The 16,751-nt window shown below is 38.7% G+C and overlaps 1 protein-coding gene across 1 annotated transcript in view; it reads left to right on the forward strand.

Moving 5' to 3' along the window:
- Window positions 1–16,751, forward strand: part of LOC106053463 (uncharacterized) — a 64,786-nt gene that overhangs the window by 14,664 nt on the left and 33,371 nt on the right. Inside the window, exons 10-18 of the mRNA XM_056040757.1 lie at window positions 911–1,054; window positions 2,919–2,992; window positions 4,122–4,202; window positions 5,396–5,561; window positions 6,543–7,581; window positions 9,047–9,210; window positions 10,271–10,404; window positions 11,957–12,089; window positions 15,858–15,980. Coding sequence (XP_055896732.1) covers window positions 911–1,054; window positions 2,919–2,992; window positions 4,122–4,202; window positions 5,396–5,561; window positions 6,543–7,581; window positions 9,047–9,210; window positions 10,271–10,404; window positions 11,957–12,089; window positions 15,858–15,980 — 2,058 coding nt within the window. The remainder of the gene's footprint in view (window positions 1–910; window positions 1,055–2,918; window positions 2,993–4,121; window positions 4,203–5,395; window positions 5,562–6,542; window positions 7,582–9,046; window positions 9,211–10,270; window positions 10,405–11,956; window positions 12,090–15,857; window positions 15,981–16,751) is intronic.

Genomic DNA, 16,751 nt, shown 5'->3' on the forward strand with positions numbered 1-16,751 from the left:
TACTACAAACAGCGATGTCCTTGCCAACGCCGGTATGGACAGTATAGAGGGACTTCTTTTGGTCCGACAAAAGCGCTGGGTAGGGCACGTATCCCGTATGGGTGACGAACGTATGCTAAAGGCAGTCTTTTTCGGTGAGCTAAAAGGTGGTCGACGTAACAGAGGCGCCCCACGGAAACGCTTCAAAGACCAGCTTAGGCGCCAACTTGCCTTAGCTGACATAAAAGAGAGCACCTGGTTGCATGCGGTCTCAGAACGAGACAGCTGGAGGTCACTCACGAAGGCCGCGGGATACACATTTGAGACCAATAGAAAATCTGCTGCCGAGGACAAACGCAGACGGCGAAAAGAAAATCTAAATCGACCACCTGCGGACAATGGTTGTGCTTGCCCTGTTTGTGGCAAAATATGTAGGTCACAGCTGGGGCTGCATTCCTCACTATTCTTCGGACTCGAAGACAAGCCTTAATATTATTATTATTATTGTGTGGATAAATCAGTCAACAATTAACACACATGTTGCCGCGATCGTTTTTGTTTTAATGTATTAAAAAACTTGTTAATTCATGGCTCAAGCCTTTTCAAGGGAGCTAATTCAACTTATACTATTACATCTGTTAAGTACGATTTTTTTTTTCTTCTGCTCGATACCAAACAAAAGAATTAATTGCTAACATTTAATTTAGTATTTTTTTAAAATTATTATCATTGATTCTTGATTTGTCAGATTGAGCAAAAATGTAACTTGATTCCATTGGGTGTTTGGGAAATGACGTGTACAAACTTTTTACCAGACAGACAGACAGAGTTGATGTAAGCTTTGTACAAAGTATAATGTGACACAACATAAATGTTCCGATAATATTCATGCCGAGTTTATTCGAAGTGTGCTGCCCTCACTGTGTCCTAGGAAGTTTTGGACAGACTTGGTCTGTTGCCTATACATCTCAAAGAGAAATACTGGCACCAGCTGCTTAGCCACGCCCTGAACGAGACAGTCAAGAAACTCGAAATGGCGTCAGTGATCGGAGAAGAACAGCAGCTGATTAGTGACGTATGTATATGTACCAGTGTGTATGTGTGTGTGACTGTGTGTGGATAGTTTGTTTCTATTAGCTGCATAGTTTCTGATGAGGAAATCTGTCACAGTTGGGCTATGAAACTGGACATAGAGAGAACAAACTTGAGGCGAGTTACAGAAAGATATGTAATTTTTTTTTGTATTTTGTTTAAATTGTTCTTGATACTATTATACTTGATACTTGATTTCTACAAACATCTACATTCAAGTTTAATTTCGACATTTAGAAGTGAACACCCTTACAAGGTTTAGTGGTAGGCAAACCAACGACCGTGTTCGAATTAAGAACTAATGGAGTAAAATAGATTATCTTAATCCCATGTAATTATTATTATAGATTTTCTATAGCGCTACTTTCATGCTCAGAGCGCTTTGGTCCAATCTCATTTCTGGACCAGTTGGGGGGGGGGGGTATCTAGGAGTTGGTTTTCCGTGCTGCCTTTAGGCGCTCAGTAAACAGTAAACACAACTCTGCCCGAGTCGGGTGTCGAACCTCGAGCCCCCTTCTAGGTAGCCAAGACAAGCCAAGTTCAAGCGCACTTAGCCTCTCGACCACGCTTCCCATAATCTGTTAATCAGACATACATACAGAATTGCCCCGTTCTTTTTTTTTGTATGTCTGTCTGTCTGTCCCACACCCAAACTCGGATCAAGCTGTAGACGTTATTTCATAAAAACGAATTAGGTCTAAGTGTCTGTTAATCTGTTCTACTGTAGACATTATTAATTTTTTAGTGTGTGGAAATAGTTTTAATTTTTTGGGATCTTCCTCTTTCTGGGCTTGGTTTATCCTCATCAAGAAAACATACCAAAGTCTAAGCTTATCCTAATTCCGAATATGTGCCTTAGGCTTGGCTTATCCTCATCAAGAAAACATACCAAAGTCTAAGCTTATCCTAATTCCGAATATGTGCCTTAGGCTTGGCTTATCCTCATCAAGAAAACATACCAAAGTCTAAGCTTATCCTAATTCCGAATATGTGCCTTAGGCTTGGCTTATCCTCATCAAGAAAACATACCAAAGTCTAGGCTTATCCTAATTCCGAATATGTGCCTTAGGCTTGGCTTATCCTCATCAAGAAAACATACCAAAGTCTAGGCTTATCCTAATTCCGAATATGTGCCTTAGGCTTGGCTTATCCTCATTAAGAAAACATACCAAAGTCTAGGCTTATCCTAATTCCGAATAGGTGCCTTAGACTTGGCTTATTATCATTAAGAAAACATATCAAAGTCTAGGCTTATCCTAGTTCCGAATATGTGCCTTAGACTTGGCTTATCCTCATTAAGAAAACAAACCAAAGTCTAGGCTTATCCTAATTCCGAATTAGGCTTGGCTTATCCTCATTAAGAAAACATACCAAAGTCTAGGCTTATCCTAATTCCGAATATGTGCCTTAGGCTTGGTTTATCCTCATTAAGAAAACATATCAAAGTCTAGGCTTATCCTAGTTCCGAATATGTGCCTTAGGCTTGGCTTATCCTCATTAAGAAAACAAACCAAAGTCTAGGCTTATCCTAATTCCGAATATGTTTGTTTGTAAAATGTTTTACATGTTTCGGATGTTCCTTCAGAGTTGATAGTTTACTTCCTAGTCCAAACCTCCCGCAGGACGACGGGGGATGGGAGCGGGCAGGGTTTGAGCCCTCGACCGTCGATAAATCCGAATGACAGTCCAGCGCGCAAACCGCACGACCAGGCAGCCTTAGGCTTGGCTTATTATGAAAACGGGACGTAAGATTTTGGTCTTATCTTATTCAGAAAGCGTGAAATCTTTAATTTGAAAAGTATTAGAAAATTGAAAAGAAAATAATTTCCCTGAACATTTCTCTGCAGATAATTCATATTTTGATTCGGCAAATTCAAGATTTCTCCGTGACTCAAGGTGAAGAAGACGTCGCGCTGTCGAAGTAAGTTGATTAGCTTTACATTAGCTTTACATTAGTTTTACATTAGCTTTACATTAGCTTTACATTATGGAGAAAAAGAGTGACTCAGATACACACAGCATAACTGAGCCTGATGGTTATTATGAAACTATTCAAGGAGCAACTATTTGAAAGAAAGAAAGGGCTGTGCGGACCATGTGACGTTAAAGGGAAACTCCGATGGTTTTTCAAATTTGAGTTATTGACATATTTGAATTTCTTCGTAAAAAGTTGTAATAGTAAACATTTTACCTTTTTTTTTTATTTAAATGCTTGGAAACATTTATATTGAATTAATTAGACAGTAAATTAACTATTGGTAATTAATTACTTTGTTTTGGTATCTTGAGCAAGGGAAAGAAATCGTACTTGACAGATTTGGTGATATAAGTTGAATTAGTCCCCATGATGAATCTTGAGTCATGAGTGAATTTTTTTGTATGCATTCCAAAAAGATCACTTAAACATTCACAATTATACCCCCTTCTTCCCTCTTCCTTTCACACCTGGTCCAGTCACGTGATAGGATCATGGCGCATTCAGGAAGCTAAAAGCTAAATAAAAACAATTGGTAAAAATACTTCTAATCACACATATTTATTATGTTGCAGAGGTACCATATCGGCTACATGCATAATTAAATCTAGAAAAATTACATGACCGACTCACACTCTACACTTCTATAATTAGACGTAAAATATATATAAAAAATAAAAGGTCCCCTTTTTTGTGGTGTATAGGGCAGATGATGTAAAGGTCATCTGTTTATGTGGCTTACAGTTAACGAGGGTATCATGTGGCCATCACAACGACCAACCGCTAGTGTCAGGTAGAGCTGGGTGGACTCAGAGGCGCCCAAAGACCCGACATTAAAAATCCCAGTCTTCACCAGGATTCGAATCCGGGACCCCCCGGTTCGGAAGCCAAGCGCTTTACGGCTCAGCCACCGCGCCTCTTGACTAACCATTTTGCTTCGACAACCATTTTGGCATTTAGTGATCTTGATTATACATATTTGTGACCTGTAATGAGTTTTGATCTACTATTAGTGATTATGCTGGCTTCAAGTGAGATTAGTCTCATTCAAGACTCGACTGTTTTCTGTCAACAGGTTGTTGCCTGGTGTGGACGTCACAGAGGAGACCCAGAAAGCTGTCCGTATTGCCATGACTGCGACCTTTGACCTCCCCGCGTGAGAATCCCTTTTGTACTACAATGCTATGGTGTCACGTGTGTAGGAAGCCCACACGTCAGTTCAGTGACGTAACAAAATGGTAGCCCTGGCCGCCTCGATGGGGCTCGTTGCCTCCGCCCCCAAGATTAATATGGGGGGGGGGGAAATAGTCATTTCATGACACTATTGCGTGTCAGAAGTCGTTACTGAATTGAAGTAAGGGCTTTATTACTTGTAAAAGGTGGTACATACATCGAAGTATCTTTTTTGGTAAATTTGTTGATAACTGCATGACTAGATTTGTTGTTAGTGACAATGAACTGTTTACTTTTTGGGGGAATGGGTCACTGTCACAATATTGAATCCCGGCTCACTGATACCTTTCTAAGTCATTGCTTCAGTAATACACAGGGCCGGATTCAAGGGAGGGCAAGCGGGGCTACAGCCCTGAGGGATCCACAAGAAATGGGGCACCCACAAAAGAGATACAATTAATATATATTTGAATTTCGACGGTTCAGAAATTTTAATTTGTTCGCATTTTTACGGCTGACAAAAAATGTACGCTTATAGCATACTCGGAATAAGTAAATACAGCTCCGAATTTACGACAGTGAGTCTACCAAGGGCCTTACCCTCCACAAACTCAAAAATATATATTTTTTGAAAACTAAAAATGCATATTAAATATTTTTAAAAAGGAATTGATATTAAATTTACAAGGACTCAGTTTCTTTCTGCTAAAAGATAGAGTATTTCTAGATAGAACTATTTTCATTCGTAAGTGGATCTTTATAACAAGCTTTCAGAAAATTGTAGGAGCCTCCACCGAAATCATGCCCCGGGGCCTGGACATTCTTAAATCCGGCCCTGGTAATACTCATTATTTCTCTACACCAAATTTAGAACCGGAAGTAGATTTAGTAGCACTTCGAAAATAATGTCAGTAAAGAAATTTGTTAGACCTTCGCATATCTAGATTTTGACTTATAGCTCATAGGCTACGATCTTTCAGCATTAATGCTAAGAAACACTAGCTGTAGGCCCCTATATTTATAAAACTAATAACAAAATGCCACGAGCAGACGTGACTTCACCTGCTTATCCTATGAATTTGACGTGACTTTGAGTATAGATCTATAGATTTACTAACTTTGGTCTTACTCGTAGCATGAAACACTAACCAGTATATTTTATGTCCCTAACAACAGAATGCCACAAGCAGACGTGGCCTTGGGTGGCGACCTTCACCTTCCCATTCTTGACAAATCGTACTTTGAAAAGCGAGAACATTTTTTCACTACTAAGATGAAGCTAACAGAAGCAGACGTAGTGGCGATGGAAGAAGAGGTCAAGCAGTTCCTGGAGTTTCTTAAGGTCGGAATCATTTTGCCCCTGTTTTATTTTGTTTTGGTTCATTTATCAAATGATTTGCAAGTAGATCGAGGTCAAATGGATTGTCCAACATCTTCACGTGATCTGCACTTTTGCAAATTGTTGACATGCATGGTTACCCACAAGATGGCGGAATAAAAAATCCGTTAGATCTAGGGAAAAAACAAATTAAAAGTAGTATTTCATTGCGAGTATTGTTTACAGGGTCAGATATACGAAACGAAACAAGAAACCTAAGGTCCTAATTTCTTATTGAGGCCGACACGTAGGTTCCACACCCAATCTCGGATCAAATTGAAAATTTGCACTTTTATAAATAATTATAAGCTATATTGTACCTGACAACATAAGAACCAATACAAAAAAAAAAAAAAAAAACTAATTAATAATTTAAATATTGGTAATTAATTATTTTGTTTGGTATCGAACAGGGGAAATAAATCGTTCATGACTGATGTGGTGGTATTAGTTGAATTAGTCTCCTTTATAGGTCGCAGCTTCAAAGTCACTTTATGCATCAATAGATAACTATACTGTCATTTTCGTAGGCGCCTCACTAGCGGAGTGGTTAGGATGTCGGCTTGAGGAGGCTTGAGCCATGAGTTCGAATTCAGGTCGTTCCAACTTTTTAAAAAAAAAAAGCTTTTAAAAAGCGAATTCGGTAAAAAAAAAATTCATCCAGATTTACCTTTCTTCCCCCCCCCCCCTTTTTCAACCTCTATTTTCCAAACTGGTCCAGGCAATAGATATTATTATAGCGTATTGAGAAAGCTAAAAGCATGAAATAGCGCGAAAAAAAAATACAATCGGCAAAATATTTCAAATCGCACAGATTTATTGTTGTTGGTCTAGAATCCCTAGTTCTACCTACAAATTTAATCAAGAGACTGATCCAAACGAATTAATACAATTACACTTCGTATAAGCTTGTATTCTTTGTCTTGTTTATTTATTCTTTATTAGACTGAGTCTCTGTCAAACAAAGATGTCAAATCCATTTTAAAACTATTCCTGATGCTGGCCAATCACGAGAAGATAACAAAACCCGAACAGTGTGACTCGATGAAAAGAAACATGCCAAAGTTTGGAATCACTCCCACAGAACGTAACACAGAGGCCGCCATAGAGTCGAAACCAATGGTATTGGAGCTTCCAGAGCAATCCCAACCGGCACACACAGAAGAAAGACGCTTGGATATTGGCCAGGAAGGTGACTCCGTGGATTTGGAAAGAAGGGACGCCATTGAAGATGAGAATCTAGAACTCAATGAGATGATGTTGAAAGCAGGTCTTGGAGAAGGAGCTGTTGATGTCGGTGATGATGATGATGATGTGGATGAGGAAGGCATCAGAGGTGTTGACGATGTTAACCTGCCAAACGAACCCAGTGACCACAGCGGCGGGTTGGACAGTGAAAAAGTGTCGTCCCCTTTCATCCATGACATCAGACCGCCAGACGATTCAGAATTCGAATACGCTAAAAAAGATCCTCACACAGAATCAGCGGATAGTATACCACCCGACGATCCCAGATCGGAAGACGAGAATCAAAATAAAGAAGCTGCGGGCTCTAATGCAGACGACAGCATTAAACCTCCCGAGGAAGAAGAATCGAATCCGGTGGATGGTATCGAATACAATCAGGAAGGCGGGTCTTTATTAGGAGATGGTAGTATCGAATACAATCAACAAGACGGGTTGAAGTTCTTGGATGACCAACAGATCGGAAAGTCGTCTGACTATGACCCAAATGAGGATGATGTTGATGAAAACGAGGCTGACACTGAGAACAAAAAGAGCGCTGAAAACGAGGCTGCTTCTGCTGACCCTGGCAACGAGTTGGAAAGATCAGATGAGGCAATGAAGGGGCCAAGACAAGAGGCCATCATCCCAGAAAAACAAATGAATGCAGAGCAAGAATCAGCGAATCCCATGTCGTCAAATGTTGCCAAAAAAGCTATTTTGGCAGAAACAGAGCTGAGCTTTAAGACGTCATATGAAAGTAAGTAGATCTAGGCAATAGCAGTGTAGCAAATGAGATTGGACCAAAGCGCTCTGAGCATGCTATAAGCATGAAAGTAGCGCTATATAAAAGCTATAATAATAATAATGTCCCTTGCAATAACATATTAGTGAAGATTTATTCGTCGTCATAGGTGTTATCAGTTCTCTCATAATTGAAGATGCCATTGAATTACATGTCATTGTTTTTTTCTTGTCGATGTAAAACATTATTAATGTACACCCAAACTATTGGGTTCATGAAATTTTGATACGATCAAAATTTTTCTCTGCCCTGGGAGGACTGTGGTGACACGGTTACTGTGTGAGGTCAACCGTGACACACGGTCAAGTGTTGGGTATCGAGAGGTAGGGGACTTGCGGGAAGTGACGAGTGTGTAAACAAGAGAGAGAGAAAGTCAGCGAGTGAAGTATGAGATCTGTATATAATGTTTGCCGTGTATATATGTTTTGTTAAAATGTTACACAATTAAAAGGCACTGTAAACGTAAAAGGACTTGTTTATATAATGATTATATAATTGATCTAATTGTTCTGTAAAGGATCAATCTCTTATTCAAAGCCTAAAGAAAAAAAAAAGGTTTCCGTGAACAAAAAAAAATCCAAAAAATCTCCCCTTCCTTTAGTTGTGCTCCATGGTTACTATATAGTACTGCAGTTCACGTGATAATATATAAAACTACTTATTAATTGTTGTTTTAAATTCTGTTCCACTTATATGTATACTAAATAGATTTTTTCTCTTTAAAAATAAAAGTACAATTTTTTTGAGTAAATGTAGTAGTTAGTATGATAGAACTTACATAACTTAGCAATACAATTGTAAGAAAAAATATTTTTGACTAAAAATCTAAAACAGTTTGCATAAATGTATTTCCATTATGACATATTGTCATTACCCTTACTAAATAGCCTCCCGTGTTTATTACAGTTAATTGTGAATAGTTGTAAAAATGGTGTAATGTTATGAAAAAACTTCTCGCATAGTTGATTTTAAAAATTAAATTTACGTTTTTAGAAAAGAAAAAAGTAACCGTTGCATAAGAACTTTGAATGGTCTAAAATATCATGATATCGGATTTTCTATCTTTTCTAGTTTACGAGATATAAACGGGACGGACGGACGGACAGAATACACAAAAACTAATAGCGTCTATTCCCCTTTCGGGGGCTGCTAATAAAAAATTAGCACGTAGCTATGTCGCGTAGCCATGTAGCAAGTAGCTGTTTAGCCTTGATAGATGAAAAGTGCTTTTTTCTTTATTTTAGGAAAAAGGAGGGTATTTTTTTTAATTTTATTTTTGTAAATAAAATTTAATAAATGCTCCCTTCAATTTACAACTAATACTTCCTTTGCTCACGTCTGCTATGTTATTGACGCAGCCCACGTGTAACACACAATTACTTCGATACTAACACACTAGATCTATGTTTTTCTTCCTAAGCCACGGCTCCCAGGGCATCCGCTCTATTTGAGACGGAGGAAGAAAGGCGTCTCAAGGAAGAGGCGGAAGATGAGACGCTCTTCAATCAGCTGGTGGAAGAAGAGGACATCGTAGCCGTGACGCAGCATTTTCTGAACAAGTTTCAGGAGACTGAACACACCCAAGTAAGCGATTCCTCACCACCCCTCCCCTTTTTGGTTTATTACCATTTTCAGAAAAATAAGCCTAAATATTTCGAGTTTGACCCATGTTAGTTCTCAGGAGCGTAGCTAGGGATTTGGGGGCCCGGGGGGATCTTCAATATCTCCCCCTCATCTCCCCACAGCTACGCCCCTGTTAGTTCTTGATATTTTTGGTATTTTTGTGAGTGGTGGCTGAGTGAGCTGAATCCCATCGAAGATTACATTTGAAACAGAAGGATTTCGTTTCAATCCAATTGATGTACTCACTCAATTTAATTATTAATCAATTGTAGAAAACATGGGGAAAGGGCGTTGTGCTGGTAACATTACACCCTCTCAGTTGAGCATGAAGACGTGAGATCGCGTCTTCATACTTAAGCGCAGTACGCTACGCCTATGGCACGACCAAATCGCAATAATACATTAGGCTGCCGTCTTAATGAACACAAACATGAAATAGAAACAATAGATAACTAGACAATCTTCAATGTTCAAAGACTTTTCACTAGAAGAGTGGTTACCGCGTTAGCTCGAGAATCCTGAGAAGGCTTTAGTCCACAAACTCGAAATCAGGTCGTTCCTTTTTTTTTTTTTAGATTTATTTTTATAAATGCTTTTTATTGTTAGTCTAGATCTATTACAAATTTAATCAAGTGACTTATCAAAATTAGTTGATAAAAGTAAGCTTTTTTTTTTTTAAGATTTTTAAAAAAATGTTTTTCTTGTTTACATTTCGCAAGTGAACTTGAACTTGGCTTGGCTTGGCTACCTAGAAGGGGGCTCGAGGTTCGACACCCGACTCGGGCAGAGTTGCGTTTAAAGGCAGCACGGAAAACCAGCTCCTAGATACCCCCTCCCCCCCCCCACACACACACTGGTCCACAAATGAGATTGGACCAAAAGCGCTCTGAGCATGCTATAAGCATGAAAGTAGCGCTATATAATAGCTATAATAATAATAATAATAATAATACTATCCCTTACACTAGACTTGTAAGTAAGACTGGTACGTGGTCATGTGAAATTTTTTCCTCGCATGCAGGGAGTCAGTTTCCCACCCCACAGAATACATCAGTTCATAGCTTTGAATATGTCCAAGTTGTGGAGCCGTGGACCCCAGAAACACGAGATGGGGGAGTGGCTACAGGACGAATACGTGTCAGAGATAGCTAAAAGGTTTGACAACTCTCTTGAGTCTTTTGGAATTTTCGAATGCTTAGATAAACTTAATGTATCAGTAAGATTTGTGTTTAGATAAAACTTATGTGTCAGTAAGATTATCGCTTAGATAAACCTTATGTGTCAGTAAGATTCTTGTTTAGATAAACCTTATGTGTCAGTAAGATTCTTGTTTAGATAAACCTTATGTGTCAGTAAGATTCTTGTTTAGATAAACCTTATGTGTCAGTAAGATTCTTGTTTAGATAAACCTTATGTGTCAGTAAGATTCTTGTTTAGATAAACCTTATGTGTCAGTAAGATTCTTGATTAGATAAACCTTATGTGTCAGTAAGATTCTTGTTTAGATAAATCTTATGTGTCACAATGTTAGTAAGATTCTTGTTTAGATAAACCTTATGTGTCAGTAAGATTTTTGTTTAGATAAACTTAATGTATCAGTAAGATTCTATTTAGATAAACCTTATGTGTCAGAAAGATTCTTGTTTAGATAAACCTTATGTGTCAGTAAGATTCTTGTTTAGATAAACCTTATGTGTTACAATGTTAGTAAGATTCTTGTTTAGATAAACTTAATGTATCAGTAAGATTCTATTTAGATAAACTTAATGTATCAGTAAGATTCTTGTTTAGATAAACCTTATGTGTCAGTAAGATTCTTGTTTAGATAAACCTTATGTGTCAGTAAGATCCTCGTTTAGATAAACCTTATGTGTCAGTAAGATTCTCGTTTAGATAAACCTTATGTGTCAGTAAGATTCTTGTTTAGATAAAACTTATGTGTCAGTAAGATTCTCGTTTAGATAAACCTTATGTGTCAGTAAGATCCTCGTTTAGATAAACCTTATGTGTCACTAAGATTCTCGTTTAGATAAACCTTATGTGTCAGTAAGATTTTTTTTTAGATAAACCTTATGTGTCACTAAGATTCTTGTTTAGATAAACCTTATGTGTCAGTAAGATCCTCGTTTAGATAAACCTTATGTGTCACTAAGATTCTCGTTTAGATAAACCTTATGTGTCAGTAAGATTTTTTTTTAGATAAACCTTATGTGTCACTAAGATTCTTGTTTAGATAAACTTTATGTGTCAGTAAGATTCTTGTTTAGATAAACCTTATGTGTCAGTAAGATTCTTGTTTAGATAAACCTTATGTGTCAGTAAGATTCTTGTTTAGATAAACATGTGTCAATAAGATTTTTGTTTAGATAAACCTTATGTGTCAGTAAGATTCTTGTTTAGATAAACCTTATGTGTCAGTAAGATTCTTGTTTAGATAAACATGTGTCAATAAGATTTTTGTTTAGATGTATTCTTGATGAAAACTGGTATTATAAATTTCGAGATGTTTAGGTCGCCGCTGAGTCCACCCAGTTCTTATGAGTACCTGACATTAGTTTGGGAAGTAAAGGTGGTTGGTCGTTGTGCTGGCCACATGACACCCTCGTTAACCCCCGGCCATAGAACAGATGCACTTTACACCATCCGCCCTATAGATCGCAATGTCTGAAAGTGGTACTTGACTTTAATTTGCTCCATCTTCGCACAGTTTGATCAACAATCTTACAAAATGTCGCCTGCCGCCAGACCTCCTCAGACAACTCGCCATCTGCATTGTGGGCGTACTGATGGTGGACATGGCCGATACTAACAAGTATTTGACAGATAGTCTGGTCAGATGTGTAAGTGTATTAATAGTTTAATAGAATCTTTCGATGGCTTGTTTAAAATATAAACCTTTTTTATACGTTTATAAGAATTCTCTCAAACGGCTTTAACTTTTTCTCTCCTAGCTTTAAACTAAATAAGAAGATCCTAAATACTTTTTACGGCGCGACTATACAAAATCTGCTAACATACGGAATAACTTGTTGGCAAGGCAACGCGTCATCTAAACTGTTGCGATGTCTAGAAAACGTCATGAAAAAGCATCAGAAATTACACTCGCAACATTACCACATTTAAAGGAACTTTTTGAACAAAAGTATCTAAGGAAAATCGAAAAAATCTTGGAAGACAACGGCCATCCGCTCCATCAGAACTACGTCAGGTCGTCGCTAAGTGGGCGACTACTGTCAATCAAAACAAGAACAGAGCGATAGAAAAACTCGTTCGTACCTCATTCGGTCAGACAATATCAACGCCACTTGTTGTTCAGGAAACATGAATAGGACCAAGATGCCTGTGTGTAGTCGCTGAATGAACTTTCTATGTTGTGTCTGTTGTATTTATGTGTATGTTTCTGTTGTGTTGTCTTTATATGAGAAAAGAGTCCTTGTAATCACAACAAATTTCCATAAGGATCAATACAGCAGTCTTAGTCTTAGTCTTAGTCTAACAGACAATACCAACGTTGATTCCACCAGAATGTGGTAAATAATTACGGAGAGAAAGAGTTAAGTGTATAAACTAACTTAGAGAAACGTAAATTAAGAAGTGGGCAGATTAAAAGAAAAACAAATAGGGGGGCGGCTAGCTGCAGCGTATTCAGCGTGCACCGTTGCTTCTCAGTGTCGGTGAGTTCAAGAATCGATTACAATGAGACCATAGTTTGTAATCATTGCATCAGGAATCGATTACAAGGAGACCATAGTTTGTAATCATTGCATCAGGAATCGATTACAAGGAGACCATAGTTTGTAATCATTGCATCAGGAATCGATTACAACGAGCCCATAGTTTGTAATCATTGCATCAGGAATCGATTACAAGGAGCCCATAGTTTGTAATCATTGCATCAGGAATCGATTACAAGGAGACCATAGTTTGTAATCATTACATCTGTAATGATGGAATGCCCTTATACCTTGGAGAACTCAACCACAGCCAGTTATGTCACTAGGGAGTGCGGGCCGCACCTTCTGTCACCGACCCTACTGACGCCACTGATCACAATGTGTAACTCCCATAACCCTGAACGATATGGGCTCGTCGCTTCTAGTTTTAGGGTTAGATGCTATAGGTGGCGGCTCAATGGACCTCACTCACCAATCGTAAACAAACAACATTTAGTCACGTGATCTTATTGATAAAACAACGGGGAAAACTGTCACGTGACAACCATCATGAATTAAACATGAGATCGTAAATTATATAGAAGAGATAGAGAACCACGTGGCTAAATGTTGTTCGTTGACGATTGGTGAATGAGGTCCATTCCTTTACTTTATTCCGTTTATCATTAAAGCTGTTATTGATAATCCCAGTGTGGTCACTTTCTAAATCATTAGGCTTTGTTACACAAGAATGACAAAACAGTTCATAATACACACAGTACACACACACAAGACACCAAGCCAGTTTGACACACCAGTACAGATCAGTCCACAACACACAACAAGAAACATAAACACGCAACACCCGGCCGTTGTGTTGTCCACTAGTTTACAACACTAGGTTTCATGCTCTATGTATTTTTTCGTAACTGGAGCAGACCCCAGCCATGTACCTTCAAGCCAAATCTTGTCTGGCTTTCTAATTTTGACACCCTCGTTAACCGTAGGCCACAGAAACAGATGACATGTACAGCATCTGCTCTATAGACCACAAAGTCTGAAAGGGGAACTTTATTCTAACTTTAATGCAGTTAGTGTTTACATCGACACAAAATATTCCTTTAATTTATATATTCGAAATGATAATAAACTTCATAAAAGCCTAAATGTTGATAGTTTTGGCAACCAACCCCACTTGAACATCTATCTATTTGAGAAAAAAAAATTACCCATGAAAAAAAACAACATCATTTAAGGCAGTGATGCCCAACCTAATTCGACCGGCGGGCCATTTTTGTTTTCGACACTCGTGTCGCGGGCCATATGACCGAAAAGGTACAACAACGAAATGAAATTGATCTGAAACAATTTTATTAGAGACCTGTGGCTCTCTTAATGGGGCATTTAAAGTTGATCTTAGTTTTTACGCGTCGGGAAAATGGCTTCACGTCTCTGCTTAAAATGTGAATATCACTTATCATTGGTAGCTATTTAACTACCGACTTATTTTCTTGTCTCTTTTTGGTAAATATTCCCATCGATCCCACGACTGCTAGGCGTAGTATAAGAATCTTATATTCGCGGCTCAAAGCAAGAATGGCGTCAGATTTGTTTTACAATGCCGTTTATGTTTTTTTTTATTTTTTTTTTTAAACAGCCACACTTTCTTTACAAATCAAATATTTTGGATTATCATCATGTTCCACAAAAAAAAAAGTAAAGATAGTTCACATGTCCTGTTAGATTCTACATTCACAGTCCATTAGTAGTTTCTTCGGCTTCCCAATTTCATAAACGTACACATGTTAAAAGTCATAATACCAATCCATCTTTTTTTTTTTTTTTTTTGGAGGGAGGGAATTTTCTACACTTTTGTGCCGACGGTTCGGCGGGCCGGATGGAACCACATCTCGGGCCGGATCTGGCCCGCGGGCCGTATTTTGGGCATCACTGATTTAAGGCATGGACATCGCAGAAAAGATGCGAACCTTTAATCATAAACAAAAAAAAAAAAAGATTTCTTACGTTCGCTAGACAATTAAATTATTGGATAAAAGATCACTTCCTAGTGTCAACTTCACTGTAATGTTTGAATTGAATGAATGTTTATTATTATCATTAAACATGTTTTGTGGTTTAAACCACGAAAAGATACATGATTTTTATTATTAAGCAATGGTTTCCACTGAAGCCCACTATCTACAAATACACTATATATGAATCTCCAACGGAGTGACACTAAGTCAACTCAAAGAAAAGCTTTTTTTTTTCTCCATTTGGTCTTAGCTACCTATTCAATGGATTTCACTCATGGGTAACCAAAAGTTTTTGAGAATCCAAGTATCCTCAGTAAAAAATACAAATAAGAATGTATCTTTCCCTTCGTATATCTCCTAGTCTGTTGGACCGTTGGGGCACCACACAAGATCTGTTGACCGTCTTTCTCCATTTCTTTCTGTCTTTTGCTTTTGGTGGAATCTCTGTCAATGGCAGGCCCGTCCATTCTTTTATGTTGTCTTCCCATCGCTTTCTCTGTCCGCCTCCTCTTCTCTTTCCTGGTACCGTTCACTGAATGAAGGCTTTAGCGATCCCTGAGGACCTTGTGATATGGCCATAGAGGCCCTCGCGCACTGCTAAGGCCGCAACTGAGTAAATGTGTATTTTACCTTTACCTAACCCTTAGTCTGTTGACCGTTGGGGCACCATGCAAAATTTGTCGACCGTCTTTTTCTATTGCTTTCTGTCTTCTGCCTAAGATAGAACCTCCTTCAATGGCAGGCCCGTCCATTCTTTTATGTTGTCCTCCCATCGCTTTATCTGTCTGCCTCCTCCTCTTTTCCCTGGTACTGTTTCCTGAAGGAAGGTCTTTGCGAACCCCGAATATTTGTAAGATGTATATACACATATACATAATATCAAATCCTAAATGTGTCATTTCTCTGTGTACTGTACTAGATCCTGAACAGATTCCTCAAAGACCTACAGCACAACAAAGTGACCTTGGCCGTGGTTGAGCTGACCCTAAAGGTCATCCTGGAGGAATACAGTGAGTACATGGAAACGCACATCGACTTCAAGGTAACTCACCCTAGTTATGAATATCAGTGTGGGCCGTGTTTAAGTGCTTGGCTTCCAAGCCTGTGGTCCTGGGTTCAAATCTCGGTGAAGCCTTGGATTTTGAATTTAGGAATATTTTTTAGGGCGCCCCTGAGTCCACCAAACTCTAATGGGTACCTAACTTTAGTTGGGGAAAGTAAAAGCGGTTGGTCGTTATGCTGGCCACATGACACCATCGCTAACCGTAGACCACAGAAACAGATGACCTTAACATCATCTACCCTATTGATCGCAAGGTCTGAAACGGGAACCTTACTTACTTTAATGTGTTTACCAGTAAGTCAGTTATAGTCCATTACCTACTGTTACCATCGGTGCGCAGCGTGTGGACGTGGGATGGTGCGAAATGTGTGTTGAAAGAGGGTGGATGAGAGCAGTTGGAAACCGGAAAAAGAAATCAGCATCATCATCAAACTCCATTTGAGTGAGGGCTTGAGAGGCTCAAATCCTCGCTTGCAAAAGCCCTGGACAGAAACCCTGCTGTCTTGCGTAGTGCGTACACGTCACCATACAGGTCGAGAATTTATTTTGGGTTTCCCACACCCTGTCGAGACGGAGATCAGCAAGTCTGGTGCAGTCAAACAGAATATGAGGCACGGTTTCCTCTTCTTCCCCGCAGAGGGGGCACCGTGAATCATAATGGACCTCATTCACCAACCGTAAACAAACAACATTTAGCCACGTGGTGCTCTATCTCTTCTATATAATTTACGATCTCATGTTTAATTCATG

This window comes from Biomphalaria glabrata, chromosome 9, assembly GCF_947242115.1.
Source record: "Biomphalaria glabrata chromosome 9, xgBioGlab47.1, whole genome shotgun sequence".
NCBI lineage: Eukaryota > Metazoa > Mollusca > Gastropoda > Planorbidae > Biomphalaria > Biomphalaria glabrata.